General features: G+C 41.8%; 2 protein-coding genes across 4 annotated transcripts in view; one reads left to right on the forward strand and one right to left on the reverse strand.

Annotated features, from left to right (window-relative positions):
• Positions 1–6,414, forward strand: part of USP13 (ubiquitin specific peptidase 13) — a 133,830-nt gene extending 127,416 nt beyond the window's left edge. For all 3 annotated transcript variants that reach the window (XM_043990775.1, XM_043990774.1, XM_043990776.1), the window contains 2 exons: positions 4,287–4,371; positions 5,753–6,414. In XM_043990775.1, the coding sequence (XP_043846710.1) occupies positions 4,287–4,371; positions 5,753–5,846 (179 nt within the window). In that variant the 3' untranslated portion in view covers positions 5,847–6,414. The remainder of the gene's footprint in view (positions 1–4,286; positions 4,372–5,752) is intronic.
• Positions 6,415–21,400: 14,986 nt separating this feature from the next.
• PEX5L (peroxisomal biogenesis factor 5 like) overlaps positions 21,401–25,228 on the reverse strand; it is a 283,585-nt gene continuing 279,757 nt past the window's right edge. The window contains exon 17 of the transcript XR_006355533.1: positions 21,401–24,864. The gene's annotated coding sequence lies outside the window, so the exon portion shown is untranslated. The remainder of the gene's footprint in view (positions 24,865–25,228) is intronic.

Genomic DNA, 25,228 nt, shown 5'->3' on the forward strand with positions numbered 1-25,228 from the left:
CTTTCTTTGTATCCCCAACACTGATTATAGTGCCTAGCACATAGTAGGCACTTAATAAATACTTATTAACTGATTGTCTCATACTCAGACTACCCCTTCTCACTTAAGAAGAAAGGAGGTAGGGGAAGCTAGATGGCGCAGTGGATAGAGCACCAGCCCTGGAGTCAGGAGTACCTGAGTTCAAATCTGGCCTCAGACACTTAACACTTATTAGCTGTGTGACCCTGGGCAAGTCAATTAACCCCAACTGCCTTACAAAAAAAGAAGGCACCTCCTTTCTTTTTTTTATTGAGTTTTATTTTTGTTTTTATGAACTCTTTTTTTTTTTTTTTTAGTGAGGCAATTGGGGTTAATTGACTTGCCCAGGGTCACACAGTTAGTGTCAAGTGTCTGAGGCCAGATTTGAACTCAGGTCCTTCTGAATCCAGGGCCAGTGCTTTGTCCACTGTGCCACCTAGCTGCCCCTAAAGGGATGTTTATTGTTTTTTGTTTTTTTGGTTGGTCAATGAGGGTTAAGTGACTTGCCCAAGGTCACACAGCTAGTGTCAAGTGTCTGAGGTCAGATTTGAACTCAGGTCCTCCTGACTCCAGGACTGGTGCTCTATCTACTGTGCCACCTAGCTGCCCTGGGAGGTGCCTTCTTATACTTCTTTGTTGGGGCCAAACTTGTTCATTATAATTACATAGCAGTTTGATTTTTGTTGTTGGCCTTTCTATTTCCATTGCTGTGTATGTTAATTAACTGGTTCTACTTACTTTGCTTTACATCAGTTCATGTAAGTCTTCTCATGCTTCTTTATATTTGTCATTTCATCATATTTTTTGAAGATATTACATTTTAAGAGCATTTAACTATTTCTGATATTCTTTAAATTTTAAGTGGATATTTAATTATGTTTAATATGGATGAGGAGAATGTCCAAGCTCTGAGCCCAGAGTGGTAGTCTTGGGTTTCTGCACTTTCAGCTGCCTATGTATGACCACAAAACAGCAACATCCTGGGAAGGATCTTGAAGACATGGGCCTCCATTCTCTTAAAAACAAGTTGAGGGGCAGCTAGATGGTGCAGTGGATAGAGCACCAGGCCTGGATTCAGGAGTACCTGAGTTCAAATCTGGCCTCAGACACTTAACACTAACTAGCTGTGTGACCCTGGGCAAGTCACTTAACCCCAATTGCCCCGCAAAAAAAAAAAACCCAAGTTGAAGGGGGAAGCTAGGTGGCACAGTTGGTAGAGTACCAGCCCTGGAGTCAGGAGGACCTGAGTTCAAATTTGACCTCAGACACGTAATTAACACTTACTAGCTGTGTGACCCTGGGCAAGTCACTTAACCCCAATTGCCTCACCTCAAAAAATCCCAAAAAAACCCCACCAAAAAAACCAAGTCGAATGAGTGAAGCATTTCATGGAGAGGTATTCCTGAGAACCTAGACTAAGCATCTCAGAGACCTAATATCTAAAGTGAGGGTGGTGGTCTTGAAGTCATAAGGAGCTGGATTCAAATTTAGCCTTTGAAGCATTCTGTTTGTATGACCCTGGACAAGCAACCTATCTTTTCAGCATCCCAGGCATCATTCTAAGACTATAAGTTACAGAAAAGTAGTAGATATGCATATGCTTAGGGAGAATCCCTGGGTGTTCCTTGCATCATTGAAATTACAGGGTCAAAAATATTGATAGCTCTTTAAGTATCTGAAGTATCCCACACTTTAAAAGAAGGATCCTTGTTAACCCAAGAGAATCTCTCTCTGGTGGAATTTTAGGAAGTAAAACACAAAGCAAAGTGAAAAATATCTCAATGTGAAGGAAGATGTTTTTGAATGAGGGCCAACACATAACAGCAGAGCTGTTCTTCCTGACAGTCTGTACCACCACTCCTGTTTTTTTATGCTTCCTCCACTTCTAAGTCCAAATATTCTCTAAAATTTTAAGTTTTTTCCAGCAGAGCTTATGGTGTGTGTGTGTGTGTGTGTGTGTGTGTGTGTGTGTGTGTGTGTGAGAGAGAGAGAGAGAGAGAGAGAGAGAGAGAGGATATTATGCCATGGGCCAGCAGAATTGGCTTGGCCATGTGTAAGTAGAATCATTTGTGAGCCAGGCGTTTAGAAGTCAGGGCTGTCTTATCTTGTTTATGTGCAAACTACAGGGTGCCCCAAAAGACTTAGTGTAGTTTTAAGCTTTAATGTCTATTTTTAAGACTAAGACTATTTTTAGAACTATTTTAAAGCTTTAATAGCTTTAAACTGCACTAAGGTTTTTGGGACACCCTGCACAAGTGGGAAAGATTAACAGAATAGAGCTATCTCTTTTAAGTGTGGAATAGCCTTGTCAGAAGAAATTAATCACAGTTTATGCCCTCGGATTTTTTTTTTGATCTGGACCTATGATTTTATTGGTATAGTGAATTCCCAGTGTGAAAACTCTTTACCAGTGCAGACCAGTAACTGATCAGCACCTTATGGTCTTAGCAAGTTGTGAGGGTCATTAAGAAGTAAGCTGACTTGCTCAGTTGACAGAAGTTGACATAGCCAGCATGTCTCATAGGTGGGACTTGAAACAGGTCTTCCTGGTTCTTACTTAGTTTCTTTTTCTATCCACTGTGCGTTGCATCTCTGACTTTAAATATACTAGTTTGGAGGGAAATAATACATTTGGAGGGAAAACCTAGTTGCAGGGGAGAGGAAAGGGGTGCCTTCAACCATGTATGTGTGTGTGTGTGTGTGTGTGTGTGTGTGTGTGTGTGTGTGTGTGTGAGATGCAGCTTCCTTGACTAATCTGTTTTGATTTTCTCTTTGGGCACAGAGGTACATTAAGATATCTGTTGCCTCTGGAAGTATTGGAAATCAGCTGAGCTGTAGTCTCCTTATTGGGGCTGTCTTCTAGCAGGGGGTCTTGAATAATGCATTTGATGGTTGCTGGTATTGATAAACATTGTTAATTTTAATTATACGACTTAGATTTATGCTGAGGAAACATTTTCCTTTTAATTAGTTTGCTTTTATGATTGTCTGAGTGTGCCTGAGGTTTTCAACCAAAAGGGAAGAAAATGCATCTTGGGCTCACTATGTCATGCTTTTGATGTACAGGATGGGGCTTGACTGGCCTTGGGGTTTGTTGACCTGGCATCTTGGGTGATATTTGCCTGATGTAATGAGCCACAATTCAGGTGCATTGTCCCAGGAGTTTTGACTCTTCACCCTGTGCTATTTGACGGCTCAAGATGCAACCTCCTGACAGAGGCCTTTCTTGGTTCCCTAGCTATTAGTGCCTCCTCACCCAAGATTGCCTTGTGTCTGTTTTTGTCTGAATCTTGTATATACCTGCCACGTGTAAGGCACTACACTAGGCATTCTGGGGGATATAAAAGTACAGTCCAAGACTAAATGGAATTTAGTAAAGTAGATAGACATGCACACTTCACTTCATTAGAATGTAAACTCCCTGAAGGGAGAGATGGTTCACTCTTTCTTTTGGTATCAAAGGTCTCACTCTCCTTCCCTTTCCCTCCCTCCCTCCCTCCCCATCTCTCTTTCCGTCTGTGTTTCTCTGACTCTGTCTTTGTCTCTCTCTGTCTCCATCTCCCTCTCCCTCCCTCCCTCCCTCTCTTTCTTTCTCTGTTTATCTGACTCTCTGTCTGTCTCTAGCTCTCTGTCTCTATATCCCTCTCCCTCCCTCCCTCCCTCTCTCTCTGTGTCTGTTTATCTGACTCTCCCTGTTTTTGTCTCTCTCTGTCTCTATCTCTCTGTTTCTGTCTTCATCTTGCTCCCCCTTTCTTCCCCTTTCGAGGTAGCTTGCTGCAGGATAAATGTGTATGTGTATACGTATTTTTCCATGCAGATATGAGTTTTACTTTGAGCTGTGTCTTGGTTGTTTATGCTACACTTGTTTTGATTGAAGCACTCTTGAGTTCAGAATCATTCAGGTTGATTTTTTTGGATCTGTTTTGTGGGTGTTATAAGTCCTAAATCTGTGGCTCTTTAAGCTTTTGCAGTATCATTGCCCTAATTAAGGAAACTGAGGCTGTGAGGCTTTCACGTTGCCATACAGCTAGAAAGTGCCCAAGTGGGTTTTGAAAGCAGACCTCCTAACCCCAACTCCAGGGCTCTTTCCAGTAGGCTACACTGCTTTTCATAAGAGAGTAGTGGTGGGGGGGAGGGAGAGCAATGCTGAGCATCTGTAGAAGCCTGAGTAATTTTTAAATATTCCATAGTTTGTTGAAGGATGTAGCTAGAGGTGACTTCTGGGGATGTTGGTCTTTCAATCATATTTACCCACCCTTTTTTCACAGGGTATGAGCTATTTGGGTTCATCAGTCACATGGGACCATCCACCATGAGCGGCCATTATGTTTGTCATATCAAAAAGGAAGGCAGGTGAGTCCATCTTGAAAAAGAAAAAAGGGCTTAGCTCTTAAGAAACTGCTCCTGACTCAGCCAAATAGCGTCCTCTATCGGGCACTATTGGTTGTTTAGTAAAGATGGATTTTTAATAGCTTTTCTCCTATATGAGGTTCTTCCCTGATCTTTAATAATAATGATAATGATGATAATCCTGTTTATATAGCTTTTTAAGGTTTTCAAAGTGTTCTAGAATACATCCTCTCATTTGATCTGATATCCTTCCAACAACCCTCCGAGGTAGGTGTTATTCTCCATTTTACAGATTAGGCAACTGAGGCAGACAGTGATTAAATGACTTACCCAGGATCACATAGTTATTAAGTACCTGAGGCAGGCTTTGAATTCAGGTTTTTCCAACCCATCAAGTCATTGAAATGGGTCTAGAATCTTTTTTTTTTTAATTTTTAGTGAGGCAATTGGGGTTAAGTGACTTGCCCAGGGTCACACAGCTAGTAAGTGTTAAGTGTCTGAGGCCGGATTTGAACTCAGGTACTCCTGACTCCAGGGCCAGTGCTTTATCCACTGCGCCACCTAGCTGCCCCATGGGTCTAGAATCTTGAAGGTTTTGCCTGTAGAGCACCAGGTCTGGTGGGTTCTCCCAAGCTGGATGGGTTTCCAGGAAGGCCCTATGTAAGGCATCCCTAGAATCCAAAAACCAGCATGGCTAAATTTGAAGATGCTTATCATCAGGTTGGCACCAGGATGGCATATTTTTTGGTTACTGAAGCTGGGTAAGACCAGCTTCTAAGAGCTAGAAGGGTTATAAGTACCAACTCAGACAGAATCACAGATAAAAGTGATCCTACCAGGCTTTGCTTTGTGTGTACTTAAATTCCCTCTGTGCTGTAGTAGTGGCCTTGGAACCTTGGGACTGGTCTTGGAATGGGCTAGGCTGGCCTTGTCTCTAGATTGGTAATGAGAATGGCTCCTATCTTCTAAGCACCAGGAGGCTTGCCTCTGATTCACACTTGCTGTTTGACCTTGGGCAATTCTCTTAATCCTCCACGAGGACCCCATGAGCAGTGGGTTAGATGGCCAATGAGGTCCCTCCAAAACTTGAGAGCGATGATCCTTTGACTTGGGTCCAAATCCCGACTCTGATGCTTACCTCTTGTAAGACCCAGGCAAATAACTTTATTTCCCTAGCTTTGGTTTCTTCCGCTACAGAACGAAAGGCTTGGATAAGGAAGCCTCTGAGGTCTCTTCTAGTTTGAAGCCTGTGCTCCTTTCCCCCATGACCTTGTGTAATGTAAATGCCAGCTATTACTGTTGTGTGAATAACTAATTCTGGGGAGGGGATTCTCCTGACTCAAGGCTACTGTAAATCCATCTATTGTTTCTGCTTTCCTTGCAGATGGGTGATCTACAATGACCATAAAGTGTGTGCCTCAGAAAGGCCCCCCAAAGACCTGGGCTACATGTACTTTTACCACAGGCTATCAAGCTAGACCTCCGATATACTCCTTGCCCAGAAGATGCCATATGCCTTCATAATTTGCCAAAAAAAATTTTTAAAAAAATTTTAAAAAAGAAGAAGAGGAGGAAAGACAAAGGAAAAAAGTTGGGACTGCCAAACACCCAAGAATCCATGTGGTATTTATAGTTTAATTAAAGAGCCCCTTGGCTTTTTAATGCCTTCTGGAGTAGTAGTCAGCAAATTTCTCTTCCATCATCCTAGACGACTGATTGTTTTCTTTTGGTAAACATCCAAGGAAATAGTGTTCAGAAGCTTCCGGATTGCCAATTAGGCAAGCTGCCCCAAAGCCAAAAAATATGAAAGGGCTTTGCAGTGAATCCTGAGCCCTGGTTGGGATTTGGGGGCCCAGAATGACCGTTAGAGATCTTCACTGAAGCCAATTCATGTTTCCCACCGGCAGGGTCCTTCTGGATCCGAAGAAAGAGCTCCATATTGCCTCATATGGAAAAAATAGAGGTGATCTCACATTGGCCTTAGATTTGACCTCCCCCTCCCCCTGCTTAATCACAGATAATAAATTCTGACCTATGTGTAATATATTAGATCCGCCATGAAAAGTTTAAATTGGAGTCAAACCAATATTCACAACCTAGTTGTGTGTGTGTGTGTGTGTGTGTGTGTGTGTGTGTGTGTGTGTGTGTGTGTGTGTGTGTGTGGAGAGAGAGAGAGAGAGAGAGAGAGAGAGAGAGAGGCTGTCTTGTACAATCTACTTGTACAAATTCAATGGTTGAGTTGTTTTAAGTGCTGAACCGTTTGGTATTGGGTGTGTCTGAAAGAAGCATCGAAACCTTTAAAGGGATCTATACCTCAGGAACAATCAGAACTCAGCTTTCCACTTAGATTTCAAGAGTGAAAAGGGGTGTGTCTGTTTAGCTGCTATGAGTAATTCCCCCAAGTAAGTGACACCCCAGCTCTCCACCACCATGCATTCCCAGCATGCTCTGGTGCTTTGCCCAAGGTGGTGAATTGTTTCAAGTCTTGCCAAAAGCATAGGCTACATTTCCCAGTGAAGTGGTTAATTGATTCTCATCAAGTTCTCTGGTGCATCCTCATGGGTCAGGTCCCTAGGATCTTGCAGGTTCCATCCTCAGGCCGATCAATGGTCACAGCCCTCTCTGCCAGAGCATTTCATCAACCTTTTCCCTCCCCCGTGTTTTCTGGGTCCCTCTTCTTTTTGATTGTTCTCCCTTTCTTTTCCCTAGCTCCTTTTCCCCACTGATCTGTTTTGGCCAGCAGAGATCATGGGAAACTTTTAAGGGGCAGAGCAAATTTATTATGAAAAGAGCAGTCTAATTAGTTCTGTAATTCAGTATTTGATTTGCAGTCTGGGCTCAGATCCAAACTTTTGGGGCTCTTGGAATGTGAAACTTGAACTTTTTGTCATGTTCCCTCTGCTTTGCCCCAAGTTTCTGGATATTTGGTATTTCTACTATTCAGTGAATTTCTTACTTACATCTCTAAGTGAGTTGGGATCGAATGTTTGGGATGAAACGTGAGTCTGATTGCGGTGTGCTGAATTAGGAATTCTCAAGGGAGAACAATAACAGAATAGTACATAGGATTGGAGATTTAGAATTTGGAAGGACCTTAGAGGTCATCCAGTCCAACATCCTTATTTTGCAGAAAAGAAAACTGAGGCACAGACAGATGATGTGGCTTGTTTCAGATCACACAACTCTTAAGTGGCAGTGCCACTGAGTGCCTGCATTTAAATCCAAATCACCAGACTCCAAGTCCAGTGTTCCCCATGCTTCATCTCTGTGGTGAAGTGAGAAAAGCATGCCAGGCAGGAGACCCAGACTCTGCCCTGAACCGACTTGGTGACTGTGGGCCAATCCTTTCACTTTCCTGCACCTCACTTTTCCCCCTTTGCCAGATGGGGAGAATCATGCTTTCCCTCTGGTTTGAAGGAGGATAAGGTGAATGATTATTTATCTTGGTACTTTAAAGTGACAAGCCTCCGCAAACATCAGGTGGTGGTATTAGCTCATGATGGGTCCCCTCTCCCTTCTCTCAGTTGATAGTTTCTTTGACTTGAAAGTTATCAATTAAAGTTAGATAGATGGAAAAGATGCCTTCACTTTCTCTACCTGAATTCTTGGTCTAGCTGCTGGTGCAGATCTTTAGTTTGGAGGTAGATGACACAAATGAATTGCACACTTGAAAGTAACAGTGACCCCTGAGGCTGAGTAAGTAGTTTCTGTCTCTGTCTCTGTCTCTGTCTCTTTCTCTGTCTCTCTCCCCCTCTGTCCCTCCCTCCCTCTGTCCCTTCCTCCCTCTGTCCCTTCCTCTCTCTCTTCCTCTCTTCCTCCCTTCCTCCCTCCCTCCCCTTCCTCCCTCCTTTCTTCCTTTCTTCTTCCCTCCTTCCTTCCTCTTTTTCTCTCCCTCCCCTTCTTCCCTTCCTCCTTCCTTGCCTCCCTCCCTCCCTCCTTTCTTCCATTTAAAATTTTTTGGTCCAGAGCTGTGATTTCTTCAGCATGGGAAACTCCTTCCATCAGCAGAGATAAATAATTCCTACTCTTAGAGAGTTGCCTGGGGCACCTAGAGATTAAATGACTCATCTGTAGCTACACAATTAGTATGTGTCAGAGGCAGGACTTGAACCTGGGGCTTTCTAAGAAATGGCACAGTACAAAGTGCCCTTGTTTGGAGTCAGGGGACTTGGGTTCAGATCCCTTTTCTGTCAGTGACTTTGGGCTAGGCATTTCCTCATCTATCAAATAAGGAGGTTAGATTAAATGACTCCTAAGGTCTTTTAATAGCTATCAGTAATAACTCACTTTTATATAGTGCTTTAAGGTTTGCAAAGCACTTTACAAATATCCCATTTGATCCTCACAATAACCCCAGGTGGTAGGTGCTAATATCATCCCCATTTTACAGATGAGGAAACTGAGTCAGACAGAGGTTAGAGTGACTTGTCCAGGATCACGCAGCTAAGTTAGTGAGAGCAGACTTGAACTCAGGTCTTCCTGACTCCAGCCTTAGGGCTCCATTCACTGTGCCACCTAGCTGCTATAACCTTAGAGTTTAGATAATCCAAGCCCTTCCTTTTTATAGATGAGGAAACTGAGGTTCCAGGTCACACAACTGCTTAGCAGTGCAGCCAAAACCAGGACCCAGGTCTGCTTGACTCCTGACTTAAGCCTTTCCTTCTCTTGACTCCAAGGCCATAGCTGGAAGGACCATTGGGCCCAATTACATTATGTTACAGATAAGAAAACTGAGGCCTAGGGAAGGTAGGTAACTTGCCTAATGTCACACAAGTAGTAAGTGTCAAGGAGGAAATTTGAACCCAGGTCCTTTCACTCTGGAGCCAGGGTAGCCTATGCTATCCAGCATAGAATGGTAATTCCTTTCTTTTTACAAATCATTAGGGAGTCAGGCTGATTTTTTGGGGGGAGGCAAGGGAAGGTGAGTGTGGGGAAACAATAGTTCTAAGTTTTTAAACAACAAATGACAAAACACTCAAACTTCTTTTCAAGGCTATTGTTGAGGATTGAGGAGGTGCAGTGTAACCCACACTGGATTTGGAGCCAAAAAAGTTGACTTGACTTGATCCTTGGTTCTGCCATTGATTCTGTATAATAATCCGGTCAAGCCACTTCCTCTCTTGGGGGAAATTGACTCATCTTTAAAAGGAGGGAGAGGAGGTGTCTGGATGACTCATGTCTAAGGTCCCTCCCAATGTGGGACTCTTAGGATGGGAAACTACATCCCAAAGTCAGCATTTTCTGGGGCATAGAGCCAAATGCCCTGGACCACAGCATGCATGTGTTGAACAAAATAGGATTTTCTACTACACTGTTCTGTGTTGTAAAACTTCATTTTAAAAGTTGTTGATAACGGGGTACAAGGTAAAAGCAGAAAAGCATTCCTTTTCTGCCTGATCCTACTATTGGGATATGAGAGCACAAATATTGCTTTTTATCTGCCTTATGAAACAAAGGGCTGTTTCTACACAGACAAGCTTTGTACCTGTCTACTCTTCCCCCTGCCCCCCACCTCCCCTGCTCCCAACCAGGCCCCAGGCCTGCTTGATTAGATCAAGTAAAAGTGGTTTCCTTTTTAGCCTTTAAAAAAAATCAACAAGCAAACCCTTCTTATAGTCATCTGAGAAATATGGCAGCTGTCCCTGGGTAGACTTGGAATGGACCATCCAACCTTCCATGTGGATATGAACTGAACTTCAACTGAAAACTGGAATGTTGTGTGAGAGACACACTTGGAACACTGGAACATTCTATGATGAGCGAGCACTCTCATCACATGGCTATTGGAAATCTCTTTATGTAAATACCATTTGCTATCCATCTGTGGGGAGAACCAGAGCTACCCAAGAAACTGCCTCTTTGGAAAACTTCCTCTTTCGAGTCATTATTCTTGACCCAAGGAGGAGGCAGAGTGGAGAAGTGGGAAGACCACTACATTTGGAATCTGATGATCTTGATTTGAATCCTGGTTCTGCTAACTCTTACTTCAGTGACTCTGGGAAAGTCCTTTCCAATTTTTGGGCTTCAGTTTCTGCAGTACATCATATATTTCATTTATGCCTCAAGGCAGTCAAAAGACCATTGGATTTGGAGTTAGAAGACCCATGTTTCAGTCTGGGGCAAGTTACGTAATTTCTCCAGGTCTCAGTTTCCTCATCTGTAATATGAGGGGGTTGGACTAGATGGTCTCTGATGTCTCTTTTAGCTTCAAATTTTTAATCTCATCTGACTTATAAAAACCCACAGCAAACTAAGAATCTATTTTGATCTTACACGATGTATTAACGGTCTCTTTAAAGGAGGGAGGGAAACAAAAAAAAAATCAACAAACATCTATTAAACACCTACTGTGTGCTGAGCAAATAGGTAGATTCTTCTTTTAGTCACTTCACAGGACATCCAAGGTGCTTCATTGTATTAGAATTTTTTAATGGAGATCTGTAATATGAGACTAAAGTTGGGTGCAGTGGGGAAAGGGTGGCTATTATCATTGGTTGTTTCCAGGTTCTGGGGCTTGGCGTTTGTTCTTTCCCACTCATAGAATGTAAGCTCCTTGAGGGCAGGGCCCGGTTTATTTTTGGCCTTGTGTACCCAGTGCCTAGCATAGTGCTTGGCAAAGAGTAGGTGTTTAATAAATATTTGTTGAATTGATGAAACCTCAGCATCTGCCTTATTTCCAGGACATTGTCAGCATCCCACTTATCCCTGAAAGAGAATTTCCCCTACACCGTCTCCCTTCTCTCCTCACTCCCCCAGATCCAGGGAAAAATACCCAAAAAAGTACAGGCCCTGCCTCTTCAACATCAGATGAATATCTTTAACTAGACTGAGATTTCAAATATCTTGCACTAGATTGTGTCTTTGACATGAGGATGGATGCATTTTCCATTCAATAGAAGTCACTATAAAATCATCAAGGCTGTTGCCATGGATGATCCACAGGGCTATAGAGAGTTCATGTTCTCCAGAGCCCTGTGTTGTCATGGTTTTCATTAGAATGGGACGTCCTTAAGCTTCATAATTGGGAAGAAGGGAGAAATTTGACCTGTAGAAATAGAGGCAGTGTATCATTCCCCTGAGAATTTTTTGCCTGTTTCTATTCCCTCTTTAAAAAATATAAAGTATCTCATTATCGTCATGGACAATATTAATCATCATAAAGGCAGTGTTTGGAGCCTACAAGACCTGGTTGAAGCCCCACCTCTGACACATCCTGGCTTTGAGAATCTGGGTCAGTCACTTAACCTCCAGTGTCCCCAGGCACCTCTCTAAGACATGGATATATTTCAGGGCTAATGTAAATGTGGATGAGCCAAAATTTTACATATTTAATCTCACTAACTAAAATGTAGCATTCCCTAAAATTATGGATTTAAAAAAACCCCATTATTCTGAGGAGTCTATGGGCTTTGCCAGACCGCTGAAGGGGTCTGTGGCACAAAAGAGGTTAAGAACCTCTGCTGTAAAGTCAACTAGTCAAGTCAGCAAGTATGAAGGGTCAAATATGAACAAACAGCTCTTGCCCTCAGTGAGCTTATATTCTAATAAAGGAAGATAATAAGTAAAGGGAACTGGGGATGAGGGAGGCACCCACACTAGGGCATGGTGGTGGAATCGAGAGTCAGAAGTAGAATCCCTAGATGGCTTGGGCCCTTCCTCAAAATGGGGGCTCTGGGAAGAATTCACAAGTAGGAAAGGGGCACAGCAGGGGTGGATGTTCCAGGGCCAGGTAGCAGCTGAGGAGTGAATGGTGGAATCAGGACACTTGGGACTGTTAGTTGCAGACAGCTGTTCCACATTGGTAGAGGGAATTCCTTCCTCTAGAAGTTCCTATATCAGTAAAATCCCAGGTCCAGCCCCTATCCCAATAATCACAATTATGCCTTACATTTATATAGCACTTTAAAGTCGGCAAAGCACCGTACATCTAGCATCTGACTTGAGCTTCACAATAACCTTGTGAGGTGTTAGCAGTCCCATTTTACAGGTGAGAAAACAGTATCACTGGAAAATGGAACTGGAAAATGTCAGAGGTCGTAGCTGAGTTGAGGTCTTCCTGATTCCAAATACTGTTCACTCTCCACTATGCTATTTTCTAGAGCTAGGAGTATAACTCTTCCCAAGGTGAATAATTCAGTGAATAACTCAGATTTAAGACCCTGTTAACATTTAGGTACAATTCTGGATTATTTCTAGCAAAGCCGAGAATATGCTTAAATTCACAACTTCTCCTTTCTAGAGATGTTGGTTTCACTGTCCTTAGTCCCTTTTTTCCCCCTCTAACTAAAAAGCAGTAGAAGAAATGCTTCCTAGTGAGTAGGGTGCTGGACTTAGAGTTATTAGGAAGACTTGGAGTTAAATCTTCATCAGAACACTAGTTGTGTGACCCTGGGCAAGTCACCTCACCTCAGAGTGCTTCTTGCTAATCAATTAACAAACATGAAGCACCTACTGTGTTCTAGGCATTATGCTCCAAAGTGGAAAGAACTATACTGAGACAGAATGTATGCTCCTTGAGGGCAGATACTATTATTTTGTCTTTGTGTTCCCACCATCCAGCACAGTAGGTATGTAGTTAATGCTTGACTGGCTGGTTGACTGATTTGCAGTCAGAGGAATTGGACTTAAATCCTGGTGTGTGACATTGGATGTTTTTTCACTTCTCTGAACTGTCTCCTCATTTGTAAAATGAAAGGGTCAGATGAGATGGCTCCTGAGATGTCAACTAGCTTTAAATCTGTCATCTTCAGATTTGATCCTCTGAGTCAGTTCTCAACATTTTTTGTGTCAAGGTCCCCCCTTTGGGAGTCTGGTGAGGACTAGAGACCCTTTCTCGGGATACTGTTTTTAAATGCAAAAAATACATAGGATTAAGAAGAAAATCAATTATAATGAAATATAGTTATAAAAATATCATAAGCAAAACTTCAGGGACCCCAGTTTAGGAATCCTTTCTAAGGCACAGAGTCGATTAGAAATGTGTTGGTGGAGAACATCCTTATAATGGACACTCCCCATCACAGGACAAAAGGGACAGATCTTTTGAGTATAAATTTTCAAATAAACAAAAATAAAGTTTACTCTAAACACCCAACAAGTTAACTCTCAGTAGGGCTAGGACTTGCATCTGTCACGCATCTCCTGCAGGTCATAGGAGTTTGCCACCTGAGGGTACCTGTTCCTAGGGGCCCTTTTTTGGTTCCCATGCCTCAGACAATCTTCTCCCAGTTTATTTCCCATTTGATTCAAGGAAACTATAAAGCCCAAAGTAGCTGTTTGGGGTATCTTTTCTTCCCCTCATGTTAATAAGCAGAGCCCTTTCCTGTTCCAATATCACCTTGTTGGGATTTGTGGCTATATTTGGGAATAGTGGATTCTGTCCAGTACCATGCACTATGGTTTGCTTGATACCCACCCTCCCTCTGGCCCCCCAGATGTTTTGGAAGAGTGTTTACTGCGATGCAAAGGGATATGTAATTTCTGGTTCAAATGTTTTAAATTAAAATATATTCTTACATCTTCACAAACTTTGGCTGCTTTTCTTTTCTTTCTAAGTAATAACTGGCATTTCAGTTATGTAGTGGAAGCTGGGTTGGGTGGCAGATAGAATAGGTTCAAATTCAGCCTTAGAAATTTACTAGCTGTGTGACCCTGGGTAAGTCACTTAACCTCTGTCTTCCCCTGTTTCTTTGACTGTAAAATTAGAATACAATAACATCTACCTTCCAGGGTTGTTATGAAGATCAAATAAGATAATATTTTAAATTCACTTTGCAAACCTTAAAGTGCTATATAAATACTACTTTCCCTTTCCTCTTCCTCTTCCTCTTCTTCTTCTCCTTCTTTTTCCTCTTCTTTCTCCTCCTCCTCCTTCTCCTCTTGCTCCTGCTCCACCTTCTTGTTTTCCTCCTCCTTGTCCTTGTCCTCCTCCTCTTCCTCCCTCTTCCTCTCCTCCTCCTCTTCTTTTTCCTTCTCCTCACCTAGAAAATGCAAACACTGAACAAAATGGCCTTTTTTTGTCCTTTCTGGCTTCAAATCTATGATCCTTTGTCACTGTGATTAAGATAAAAGATGACAAGGAACTTAAAATAAAACAGTCCTTGCTCTCGAGGAGCTTATATTCTACTGGGGAGGTGACTTCTAAGGGCTGCTTTGGAAGCAATGGTACCGAGGATAGCCATTTATCTTCAGGGGTTTTAGTGTTGCTAGCTACGTGTCAGCAACTGTCCTTTGACTTGTAATGCAAAGTCAGCCCTTGGTAGGGGGTCACCCCTGTGCCCATGAACCTATGAATCCAGAACCCCTGAGGACTCTGCCATTGGTACTGAGTTCCATGCCAGAGGAGGAGAGCTTATTCTAAACTTCCCCTGCTTCCAGGGACCTCTAGCTTCTCCCTGGTGTCTGTCTCCATAAAGATAAAGAGAACACCAGAAGTTACTGCTGCAAGGGGTAAAGGGTCCCCAGGGGACAGTGGTTTCTAAAATGTAGGAACTTGTCAGCATTTCCATTGTGAGAACCACTCTTCAGGTCGTAGGAATGCAGCTATTAAAAATCTAGTGTCACCCCAGTTTAAAAAAAAGTTTCATTAGAAACAACATTAAATGTAGTTACAAATAACTATGATTGCTTAATAACTATTTACATTTAAATTATATTCAGTGTATAAATTCTCATCACACTTTGTTTTTCCTTCTAAGTCTCCATTAGGTTTCTTTGTCAATCGATCGACAATCAACCACTATTTATTAAACTCTACAGTGTCCCAGAATCCATTCATTCTTTCCCATTTCCCTCATATAATCATGCATTTAAGAATGATTTGATTTATTCAATTAATTTATTTCTCACTTTTCCTCTTCCCCCTCCTGCTGGAAAAAAAGAAAAACAAAACCTTTGCAGCAAATCTGCAGAATCAAGCAAAACAAATTCCCAAATTGGCCATGTCCTAAAATAGGTATTCTGCATTTTGAGTCCAGCACTTACCTCTCTAACTGAAGATAGGAAGCACGCTTCATCATATATCCTCTTTTGGTCCTTTCACTGACCAGAGTTCATTAATCTTTCAAAGTTGTCTTTTTTCAGGTTAAACATTTTTATTTAGATTTTTCTGTTCCAATCTCTATCCTTCCTTCCCTACCTCCCCTTCCCCTTCATGAGGCAGCAAACAATTCGATATGGGTTATACGTATATGATCATTCAAAACATCAGCGTATTTGTCACTTAATAAAGGAATGTAAATAATAGCCTGCTTAAGTCTGCTCCATCAATATCAGTTCTTTCTTTGGAGATGGATAGTATGTTTCATCAATATTCTTTTGGGATTGTCTTGGATTATTGTATTGTTGAGAAGTCAAGTCATTCACAGTTCTCCATCAAACAATATTGCTGTCTCTGTGCACAATATTCTCTTTGTTCTGTTCACTTCCCAATACATCATTTCATACATGTCTTTCCAAGCTTTTCTGAAGTCATCCTGTTTGTCATTTCTTTTTTTTTTTTTTAAGTGAGGCAATTGGGGTTAAGTGACTTGCCTAGGGTCACAGAGCTAGTAAGTGTTAAGTGTCTGAGGCCGGATTTGAACTCAGGTCCTCCTGACTCCAGGGCCGGTGCTCTACCCACTGTGCCACCTAGCTGCCCCTGTCATTTCTTATTGCACAATAATATTCCATCACCATTATATACCACAGCTTGTTTAGCCATTCCCCAATGGATGGCATTTCTTTGATTTCCAATTTTTAGCCACCACAAAAAGAGCTGCTATAAATATTTTTGTACAAATAGGTCTTTTTCTCTTTTTGGGGATGTCTTTGGGATATAAACCTAGCAGCAGTATTGCTGGATCAAAGGGTATGCACAGTTCTATAGCCCTTTGGGCATGGTTCCAAATTGCTCTCCAGAATGGTTTGATCTTTTTACAACTTCACCAACAGGGAATTAGCCTCCCACCTTTCCCACAATCCCTCCAACAACCAATATTTTCAAAAGCTGTCTTTACGATGTTGTTATTTTATAAATTGCTCTTCTGGTTCTGTTCACTTTACTCTGCATCTGTTCATAAGTCTTCCCAGGTCTCTCTAAAACCATTTTTTTTTTACGTATACATAATAGTAACTCACTACATTCATATATTCAGCCATTCCCCATTTGATGGGCACCCCCTTAGTTTTCAGTTCTTTGCCACAATGAAAAGAGCTGCCCTAAATATTTTTATACATATAGGACCTTTTCCTTTTCCTTTGATCTCTTTGGGGATATAGGTTTAGTAGTGGTATCCTGGGTGAAAGGGTTTGCATGATTTAGTAAATAAGGACAATAGATTTAGATCTGAATAGTACTTTAAAAAGTATCTAGCGCCACTCCATATTATACATGAGGAAACTAACACCTAGAAAATGAATGTGACTTGTCCAAGGGCACACAGGTACAAAGTGACAGAGGCAGGATCTTTTTACCTCCATTCTTCTGGTCATGTTTTTATCATTTTGCATCATTTCATAAAACTCCTGATTTCCCTGTATTTTTCATACTTGTCCATTTTAATTGCTTTATAGAACTCCGTTATATTAAGTAAGCAACAATTTATTTAGCAATTCTCCTCCCATCGAATATTTAGTTTGCTTGCAGGTTTTGTTTTTAATGATCATTATTATTATTGTTGCTCTTATTTAAATTTTTCTATTACACATAAAGCTGCTTTGAATATCAGTGAACAGATGGGTATTTGTTTTGGATAATATGTACAGGGTATATTTTAAAAATTAGAATTATTACATTAAAGAGGATGACCATTTCTGTAACGTTTAAGCAGTCATCATCTTTAAAAGAAAAAGTTCAGGATTAAAGAGCCATCCAAAAAGACAGGTAGATAGCTTAAGCATTTCTCCGAGTGCTCAGGGAGGAAATGGGAAGGTGACGTATGGTTTCTGATCTAGCAAACTTTTTATTCGTTTACTTTTTAGGAAACTGTTAACAAGCCAGCTGTTCCTCATGTTCAGTCATTGCTTCCTATAATGTTTCTTAATTAAGCAAATCAAGACTCCAGCCATGTATATGTGCTCTCTGAATTGATAGTTTCTATTTCATTTCTTGCTCTACTGCTGATCCAATATTGGATAAATTTCATGGGAAATTAACAAGTAAAAATCAGAGCCTCTCTTTTGCCTTCCTCACCAGAATTGGTTTTAACCAGTACTTTTTTTTTTGCCACCCCCACTTTTTGTGGTTGTTGTTGTTGTTGAGTAGGAAATGTCTCATTGGTGTATATATACCAAGGAATTTATATTTATTTATTTATTTTTGGTAAGGCAATTGGGGTTAAGTAACTTGCCCAGGGTCACACAGCTAGTAAGTGTCAAATGTCTGAGGCTGGATTTGAATTCAGGTCCTCCTGAATCCAGGGCCAGTGCTCTATCTACTACACCACCTAGCTGCCCCTCAAGGCATTTATTTAAATGATTGTTCTTTCCCACTGACCTCATTACAGATGAGCAAAGTGATGCAGGACAATAATAATGTTTCTATAGTGCTTTATCATTGCAAAAGACTATATGCATTATCTCATTCGATCTTTTTGACAATCCTGTGAGATAGAGACTGCAGGGACTTATCATTTTGCAAGTGAGGAAAACTGAGTATCAGAGAGGCTCAGTAATTTGCCTATGCTCACACAGTTAGGAACCATCAGAGGCTGTCAGAGCTTTTTCTTCTGGATCCTGATGCTGTTTTCTAACCCTATCAGATTCATATTGGATCCCTTTCACCTCCTCTTCTTAAGCCTGATCAACGCCTTATCTCCTCCCTTCCCTAACAGCTCCCAACCCCCTTTTCCCTCCCCAGCAGTGGACCTAGTGTTTCACATTCTTTCTTTAACAATTGTTGCTTATGTCAGGGAGAGCCAGCAGAAGGGATAGACTGAGAACTCTGGTGACAAACAGGATGGAAAGAAGAGGCTTACTTGGATTCCAATGCTTTCTTTTTTTTTTTTTTTTTTTAGTGAGGCAATTGGGGTTAAGTGACTTGCCCAGGGTCACACAGCTAGTAAGTGTTAAGTGTCTGAGGCCGGATTTGAACTCAGGTACTCCTGACTCCAGGGCCGGTGCTCTATCCACTGCGCCACCTAGCTGCCCCCATTTCCAATGCTTTCTTCCCCTGTCCCCACCCCCGTGTATCCTGTCATATGAATATCCTTAAAACCCCACTTTTTTGGGCTACTCACATGATGAGATTCAGGGATAACTGATGTACCCAAGAGGGCCCCCAGCCCATTGGCTAGGCCCCTTTCCCCCTGATGGAAGTGTTTCAATGTGTCTTATTTGATTCATTAAAATAAAGTGTTGGCTACTGTCACCCTGCAGTTACTTCCCTGCTCAATAACCTTCAGTGGTTCCCAGCTGCCTGCTTCTGTCATTTAAAACTTTTCTATTCAAATCACTTTCTAGGCCTGTTGGGGCATCTAGGTGGTACAGTGGATAAAGCACCAGCCCTGGATTCAGGAGGACCTGAGTTCAAATCTGACCTCAGACACTTGACACTTCCTAGCTGTGTGATCCTGGGCAAGTCACTTAATCCTCATTGCCTCACCCAAAACAAAACAAAACAAAACAAAACAAAAAACTTTCTAGGCCTGTCTCCCCTTACTGCTCTCCCTGAATTTTCTCTTACAATCAAATTGGTCTGCTGGTCATTCCCCAGACACGGCCATTGCTCCCCAGTCCCTGTGCTTGTTCCTAAATTCTCCCTGCACAGACCAAGCTTCCCCATCTCAAGCCTCACTTCCTTCATGAAGCCTCCCCTGATGATCACCCCAGGTGAAAGTGAGCTTCGCTTACTTCTAGAGTCCCCATCCACTCCTATAGGGAATGTTTATTCTTTGTACTGTTGTTGTTGTTGTTGTTGTTGTGTGTGTGTACCCATCCACACCCACAAACCCATAAACCTACTGCCTAAGATATGGTTGCTTTTTTGGGTGTGAATGTTATCTCTCCCCTCCCCTCCCCCCAGGTTTTAAACTTTTTCTGTTTGTGCCAAGTCTGGTGCTATTTGTATGTACACACTAGGTGCTCAATAAATACCCATGGATTGATCTTTCTTCTGCGAGTAGGGGACCTGCTTTAGCCTGCTGGCTGCTCACCCAGTCCTTGGCAGGAGAAGTGTCGAAGCACAATCCCTGTGGTGATTGTGTCTGTAATGATTACCACTGGACAAAAGTAGTCTGGCCGGCAGCCTCACAGAGCTCACTCAGCCAAAGTATTGTTATTGCCCTTGTAGGGATCAATTTTTAATTGAGGAGTGTTAGCTAGGTGGCTCGCCCGCAATATTGGGGCAAGGAAGGAGACCGACAGCCTCCCTCAAAACAGAGCAGGATTTATTTAACAAGAACGAACTTAAAAAACAAAACATAAACAGGATAAGTAGAATCAAGGGAAAGGAAATAAAATGGGGAAAGGGAAGTAATACAACCTGAAAAACACCACCGCCCAGGAATCAGCTGAGAACACGCAGCAGCGTCCTGTTGCCTTCTAACTTCAAGTTAGAATGGCGAAAAACCTCCCTTCTTCCCAGCAGACCTGAGGCTGGCTGCTCTGACAGTCACATGACTGCCCTCACTGGGCCTCCAATCATTATAATTTTGCCAGGCCCATGTAGGCCTCGTAAGTGGCTATGACGTGAGGTGCCAGCACCATGGCGACAGCTACAACCAGTGGGCAGAGCACCGTGCAGTTTGCGGAGCCCCAGAGGCCAGTGCGTGTCCCAAGGTTTTTTTTTTTTTAAATTCTAGCCAAAAGATGGGGCCATAAAAACATCAAATAACAATTAATTCTTTACCCCCTCAAGGGCTTCCATTCTATTGAATACATCACAGGCACCTAATGAATGACTGTTGGGTGGTTGGAGTGGATGTTGGCTGCCAGGCTGGACCTCAGGAACTAGTTGACAGGTTCTTCAAACCAATGTGAAATCAGGAGCTCCCTGAGGGCAGGCTGTTTCATTTTTGTATGTCTTTGTATCCCATTGCTGGGATACAGTACACTATCTTGCTCATATTAGGTGCTTAATTAATGTCTGTTTAACTTGAAGGACAGTAATCCATTATAATTTAAGCTGCAGTTTAAATTTCTGAAGCTCATTTCATCAAGAATAATTTTGGAGTTCTGGAAGTGGCCTTCCTGATATGGATCTCATACCCAGTATAGAACTCTGGGCTTGGGGTCAGGAAGACCTGAGTTCAAATCCTGCCTCAGACATTTACTAAGTGTGTGACCTTGGGCAAGTCAGTTAAACTCTTATAATCTCTGTGTCCTCATATTACAGATGAGGAGGTTGGACTTTATGGCCTCTAAGCTCTATATCCATCATTCTTCAAAGGTATTTTCTTTTGGGTGTAATCAGAGTCACACAGCCAATAAGTGTCCAAGGCTGAATTTGAACTCATGCCCTCCTGACTCCAGGGTCAATGCTCTATCCACTGCTCCACTCAGGTATTTTCAAATGGATTCTCAGACAGGATGAACTATTTCTCGCCCCCCTCCCCACCCCCAGTCTGACCATATTGGTTTTCCTTCCCCTGTATGGCATCTGATTGGAAGGGATATTTAGGGCAGCTAGGTGGCGCAGTGGATAGAGCACCAGCCCTGGATTCAGGAGGACCTGAGTTCAAATTTGGCCTCAGACACTTGACACTTACTAGCTGTGTGACCTTGGGCAAGTCACTTAACCCCAATTACCTCACCCCCACAAAAAAGGATATTTAAGAATCTAGTATCAGGAAATTTGATGCTGAGAAGAACCTTGGAGATCATGAAATCCATCTCCTTCCTTTCGCTGAAGAGGGAACCGAGGTCCAAAGAGTTGAAGGGAATCACAGAAGTTAATAAGCTCACTAGTTATCTTAATAACTAGCAGAGCCAGGATTTGAATGCAGGTCCAAAGATTACAAATCCAACTCATTTTCCCCATCCTGTGCTGGAAGTCCCTGTTTTGTATGAAGCAGTTTTGCTTCTCAATCTCTTTCACAAGATACTCAAATACCACTTGAAGCCACAGATAAAGTTTATTTGAAAACATACTTAAAAATCACACAGATATAAATACCATTTAATAATGTTGAAAAAAAGAAGAGGAAGGCATGCCTCTGATAATAGTACAAAAATACTACATGAGCATTAGTGCTTTGCAAATGAGTAAATGAGACACATAGAGAAACAGGTCATTTTTCTTGTGAGTAATTGTATCTTAAAGAGTGGTATTCACTTGCCACAGATCTGGGCTCATCTATATAATTAATATTGCATGAAATATACAGATGCAGGATCACCTAGGATGAAGAAGGAGTTGCCTTTAGCCCTCCATATTTCTTAAGTTGACTTAGAGATCCCTAATTTGGGGTCCATATTCATGTTAGAAACTGAATGTAAACAATTAGATGTCACTTTTTCCTTTGCTATATGTGTGGGCATAAAACCAGAGCCCAAAGCTGGTACAAGAAGTATGTTCCCACGTTCTTGAGCATGAGGGAGAAGCAGCAGAGGCAGCAGCATGTCTTTCAAAACTAGATATTTGTTGATTAGTCTAGAGAGGCAATATTGATAGATATACAAAATATATTAGAAATATCTTGTTCTTTCTAAATGTGTAATAAATGCTTGTTATAGGTAGTAAAAAGGTGCCTAAATTGGACAATTGGTTTTCCACCCCCCCTCCCAACCAATGTAAACAAATTCTGGTGATGGAGAATGAAGAGTTTTGGGGTCTTAAGGACAAGGGAGATAAGCGGAAGGAAATCAAGGACCCTTTTGGTTCTTTGTGTTTTCTGGCCATTCTTAGAGTCCTGTTTCCACTCTCTGGTATTCTCATACAATACAGAACCACAAGGTTACCCATTCAGAGAACATGTGAGATCTTAGGGATATGTGCTCCCTGGCTCCAATTCCCAAAATGACAAGGTGAGTATGTATATCCCCTATGTTTTCTCTTCATTGTGCATTCATCCCACTGAAGAAAGTCAAAGGGAAGGGAGAAAAATTCATGTTTTATTATATAGGCATCGATCTTTCTCAGCCAACTATTTCTTTATATTTGTGATGCAATTTTGTGTGCAGATTTGTGTGGTGATCTACTGAGACTTCCAGATTCTTTCTGAGACATGGACTAAAAGCCAAGTCGGTTGCTTTGTCTCTTGAAGAAGCTCCCTAGGAAATAGTCCTAATGACAATTCAATTCGACAAGCATTTATTAAGCACTGTGCCAGGCACTATGCTAGGCACCAGGGGCAGAAAGACAAAAAAAATGAAAAACAGATCCTGTCCTCAAAGAGCTTATGATCTATTGGGGCACAAGCACTTTTCTTTCAGATGTTTCTTCCCATATTATGTTACATCAAGAAGATACCGAAAGCTTTGTTTAAGGCAAAACACCAAAAGATCATTGGCTATGTACCTCCTGTTCTTTTCTGAATTTTGTATCTTAATTTTTGATTAAATAGATTTAATCCCATCACGGACAACTTAAAAAATAGTTTTTTTAACTTTTAATCCTTAATTGGGAGGAGAAAACATGTTTGGTGGTGGGACACTTGTAAGGTTATAATCAATGTTTAAATCCTTGAGTTCCCTTGCACTGGGCATTACTGTATCTATTTGGTAGCTGGTAAATAGCTTGTTCCTTCATGCAGAGGGTACACTTGGTGGTGCTTTATATGTGAAACAGATAGGAATTAACATGATGAACAGTGGTGGGGAAGAGAAGGCTCAATTCTCCTTGTCTCTTCTGGAATTCACTGTTTTCAGACATTCTGAAAAAAGGCCAGTCACCAGGGGCTCATAGACACAGTTAATATGAGCTAACATTTCTAGAATGCATAAAGGTTGGCAGAGCACTTGACATATACAATATTTCTTATATGAGCATGAGTCTAAGAAGCCAGTCTCTATAACAACCAAATCCAGGGAACAGTAGATGGTGGGACAGCCCCTATAATCCATCTGGAAGATGTCATAGAAATGAGAAGTCCTCATTATCTGGTGACAATTTTCATCTGTGGTCCCCAAGCCCCAACCTCTCCACCTGGTGAGGAATTACATTACTCAGGAAGACCCTGAGAATACCATTCTAACAGTACATAACCTCTCAGAAGTGGAAATGGACTCAGATGTTCCAGGCCTGGAGAATTCTGGACTGTGGCTGCCAGTGAGGTTGGGTATCTGGTAGCATTCAAATTCATCAGAGATTCTGGTTTGATTTCTGATGTGTCTAGAGGCCATTGCCAGAGGTCTATACATGTCTAAACCCCTCGAGAACCTGACTGGCCCTAGCTGCAACACTGAGAAACCAGATGTGACACAGTGACCCATGTAGGCCAGTGTGAGTGGACCATTGTGAAACCCTCCCAAGGGTATTCTTACATGGAAAGCAAACGTGTAAGAGATGACACGGTGCTTATGCCAATGTCTCCTAATGACCTGGTTTAGGAGTGAGGTGAAAAAAATGAACTAACCTAGAAATTGACATCATGCACTTTGTAAATTTACATTCAGCTCAGTTAAGTTACCTTGCATGCTTTGGTTAATATGCGAGTAGGTTGGTGTGCAAATACTAATGCATGCAATATTTTGGTACCTGAGGTTATATGCTTTATTGTCAAAAATTCCTTTTGTTAGAAACCTTATGTCATAGTCCATCTACGAACATTCTTTAAAAATATAGATTATATAGATTTATTAGTTCAAAATGTTAGTCTCATTTTAGCTGGAGTATAAATACTGTGATGACAGGGAAACTGTATCATAGTAAATTTAGGACAAGGGGATGGAATTGAAAATATTTTACAAAGTCGAAATTGTATGTAGATGTCTATGTGCATGCTTGCACATTTATGTTATGGTTTAGGAAATGAAAGGCCTTCTAAGCAAGTGGACATGAGCCCACCCAGCATTCAGAGTACCCTGTTTTCCAAAAATCTCTAGAATCATTATGATATATGCCAAGTAGGAGGAAAACAAAAAAAGAACAACTTACACAGAATTCCATCTGGTCCCATGGTGCTGACCACAAAGGGAGGGGATATGCAATTAATAGGGGAGGAGAAAGGTGAAATCTACTTTGACTCTGCTATTCCCAAAGAAGCAGTCAAGCTGAGGCTAGATACTGTGTCCATTCCTCCTAGCTGGGGCAGGGCCAGCCAGGATTATAGTCCAATCTCATTGGTTAGGGTGGGGATGCAAGGAAATCTATTTGACCCCATTGGCCAAACAGGGCAGCATGAAGCAGGATGAGATTTTCCCCTTCCATAAAGGAAGACAAAACTGTGCAAAATCAGCTAAGTGGATGTGCTCCCAGTAAAGCATGGTTCAGATGCTGCCATGCCTTAAGGAAATTCAGGTATCGCCAATGGGCCTTTATGAAAGGAGTCCAACAGGATGGAAAGAATTGTTCATAGTCTTAAAAGAGTTCCGTGGTCGACAAGATTTTGCCTTCCTTTCAGGTGCAACAGAAGTGATCTGGAGAAGAAAGTGAGGTGAGTAACCGGAGGAGAGGGGCCTTTATATCTCCTTATTCTTCCTTCTCTTATTCCTACCCTTCCTCTTCCTCTTCTTCCTTTCCTCTTCCTCCTTTTCTTTTTACTTCCCCCATTCTTCTTTCTCCTATCCTATCTCTTTCTATTCTTCCTTCTTTTCCTCCCTCCCTCCTTTCTTCTTGTCTTTCTCTTGCTCACATTCTTCCTTCTTTTCCTTCTATTTTTTTCTCTTTTCCTCTTCCTATTCTTCTCTTGTCCCTTCTACTACTCTTCTTCCTCCCTCCCTTTTTCTTTTATCCTCCTATCCTTGTTTTTCTCTTATTGTTGTTAACTTGTTCTTCCTTCTC

The sequence above is a fragment of the Dromiciops gliroides genome, chromosome 3 (genome assembly GCF_019393635.1).
Source record: "Dromiciops gliroides isolate mDroGli1 chromosome 3, mDroGli1.pri, whole genome shotgun sequence".
Taxonomy (NCBI): Eukaryota; Metazoa; Chordata; class Mammalia; order Microbiotheria; family Microbiotheriidae; genus Dromiciops; species Dromiciops gliroides.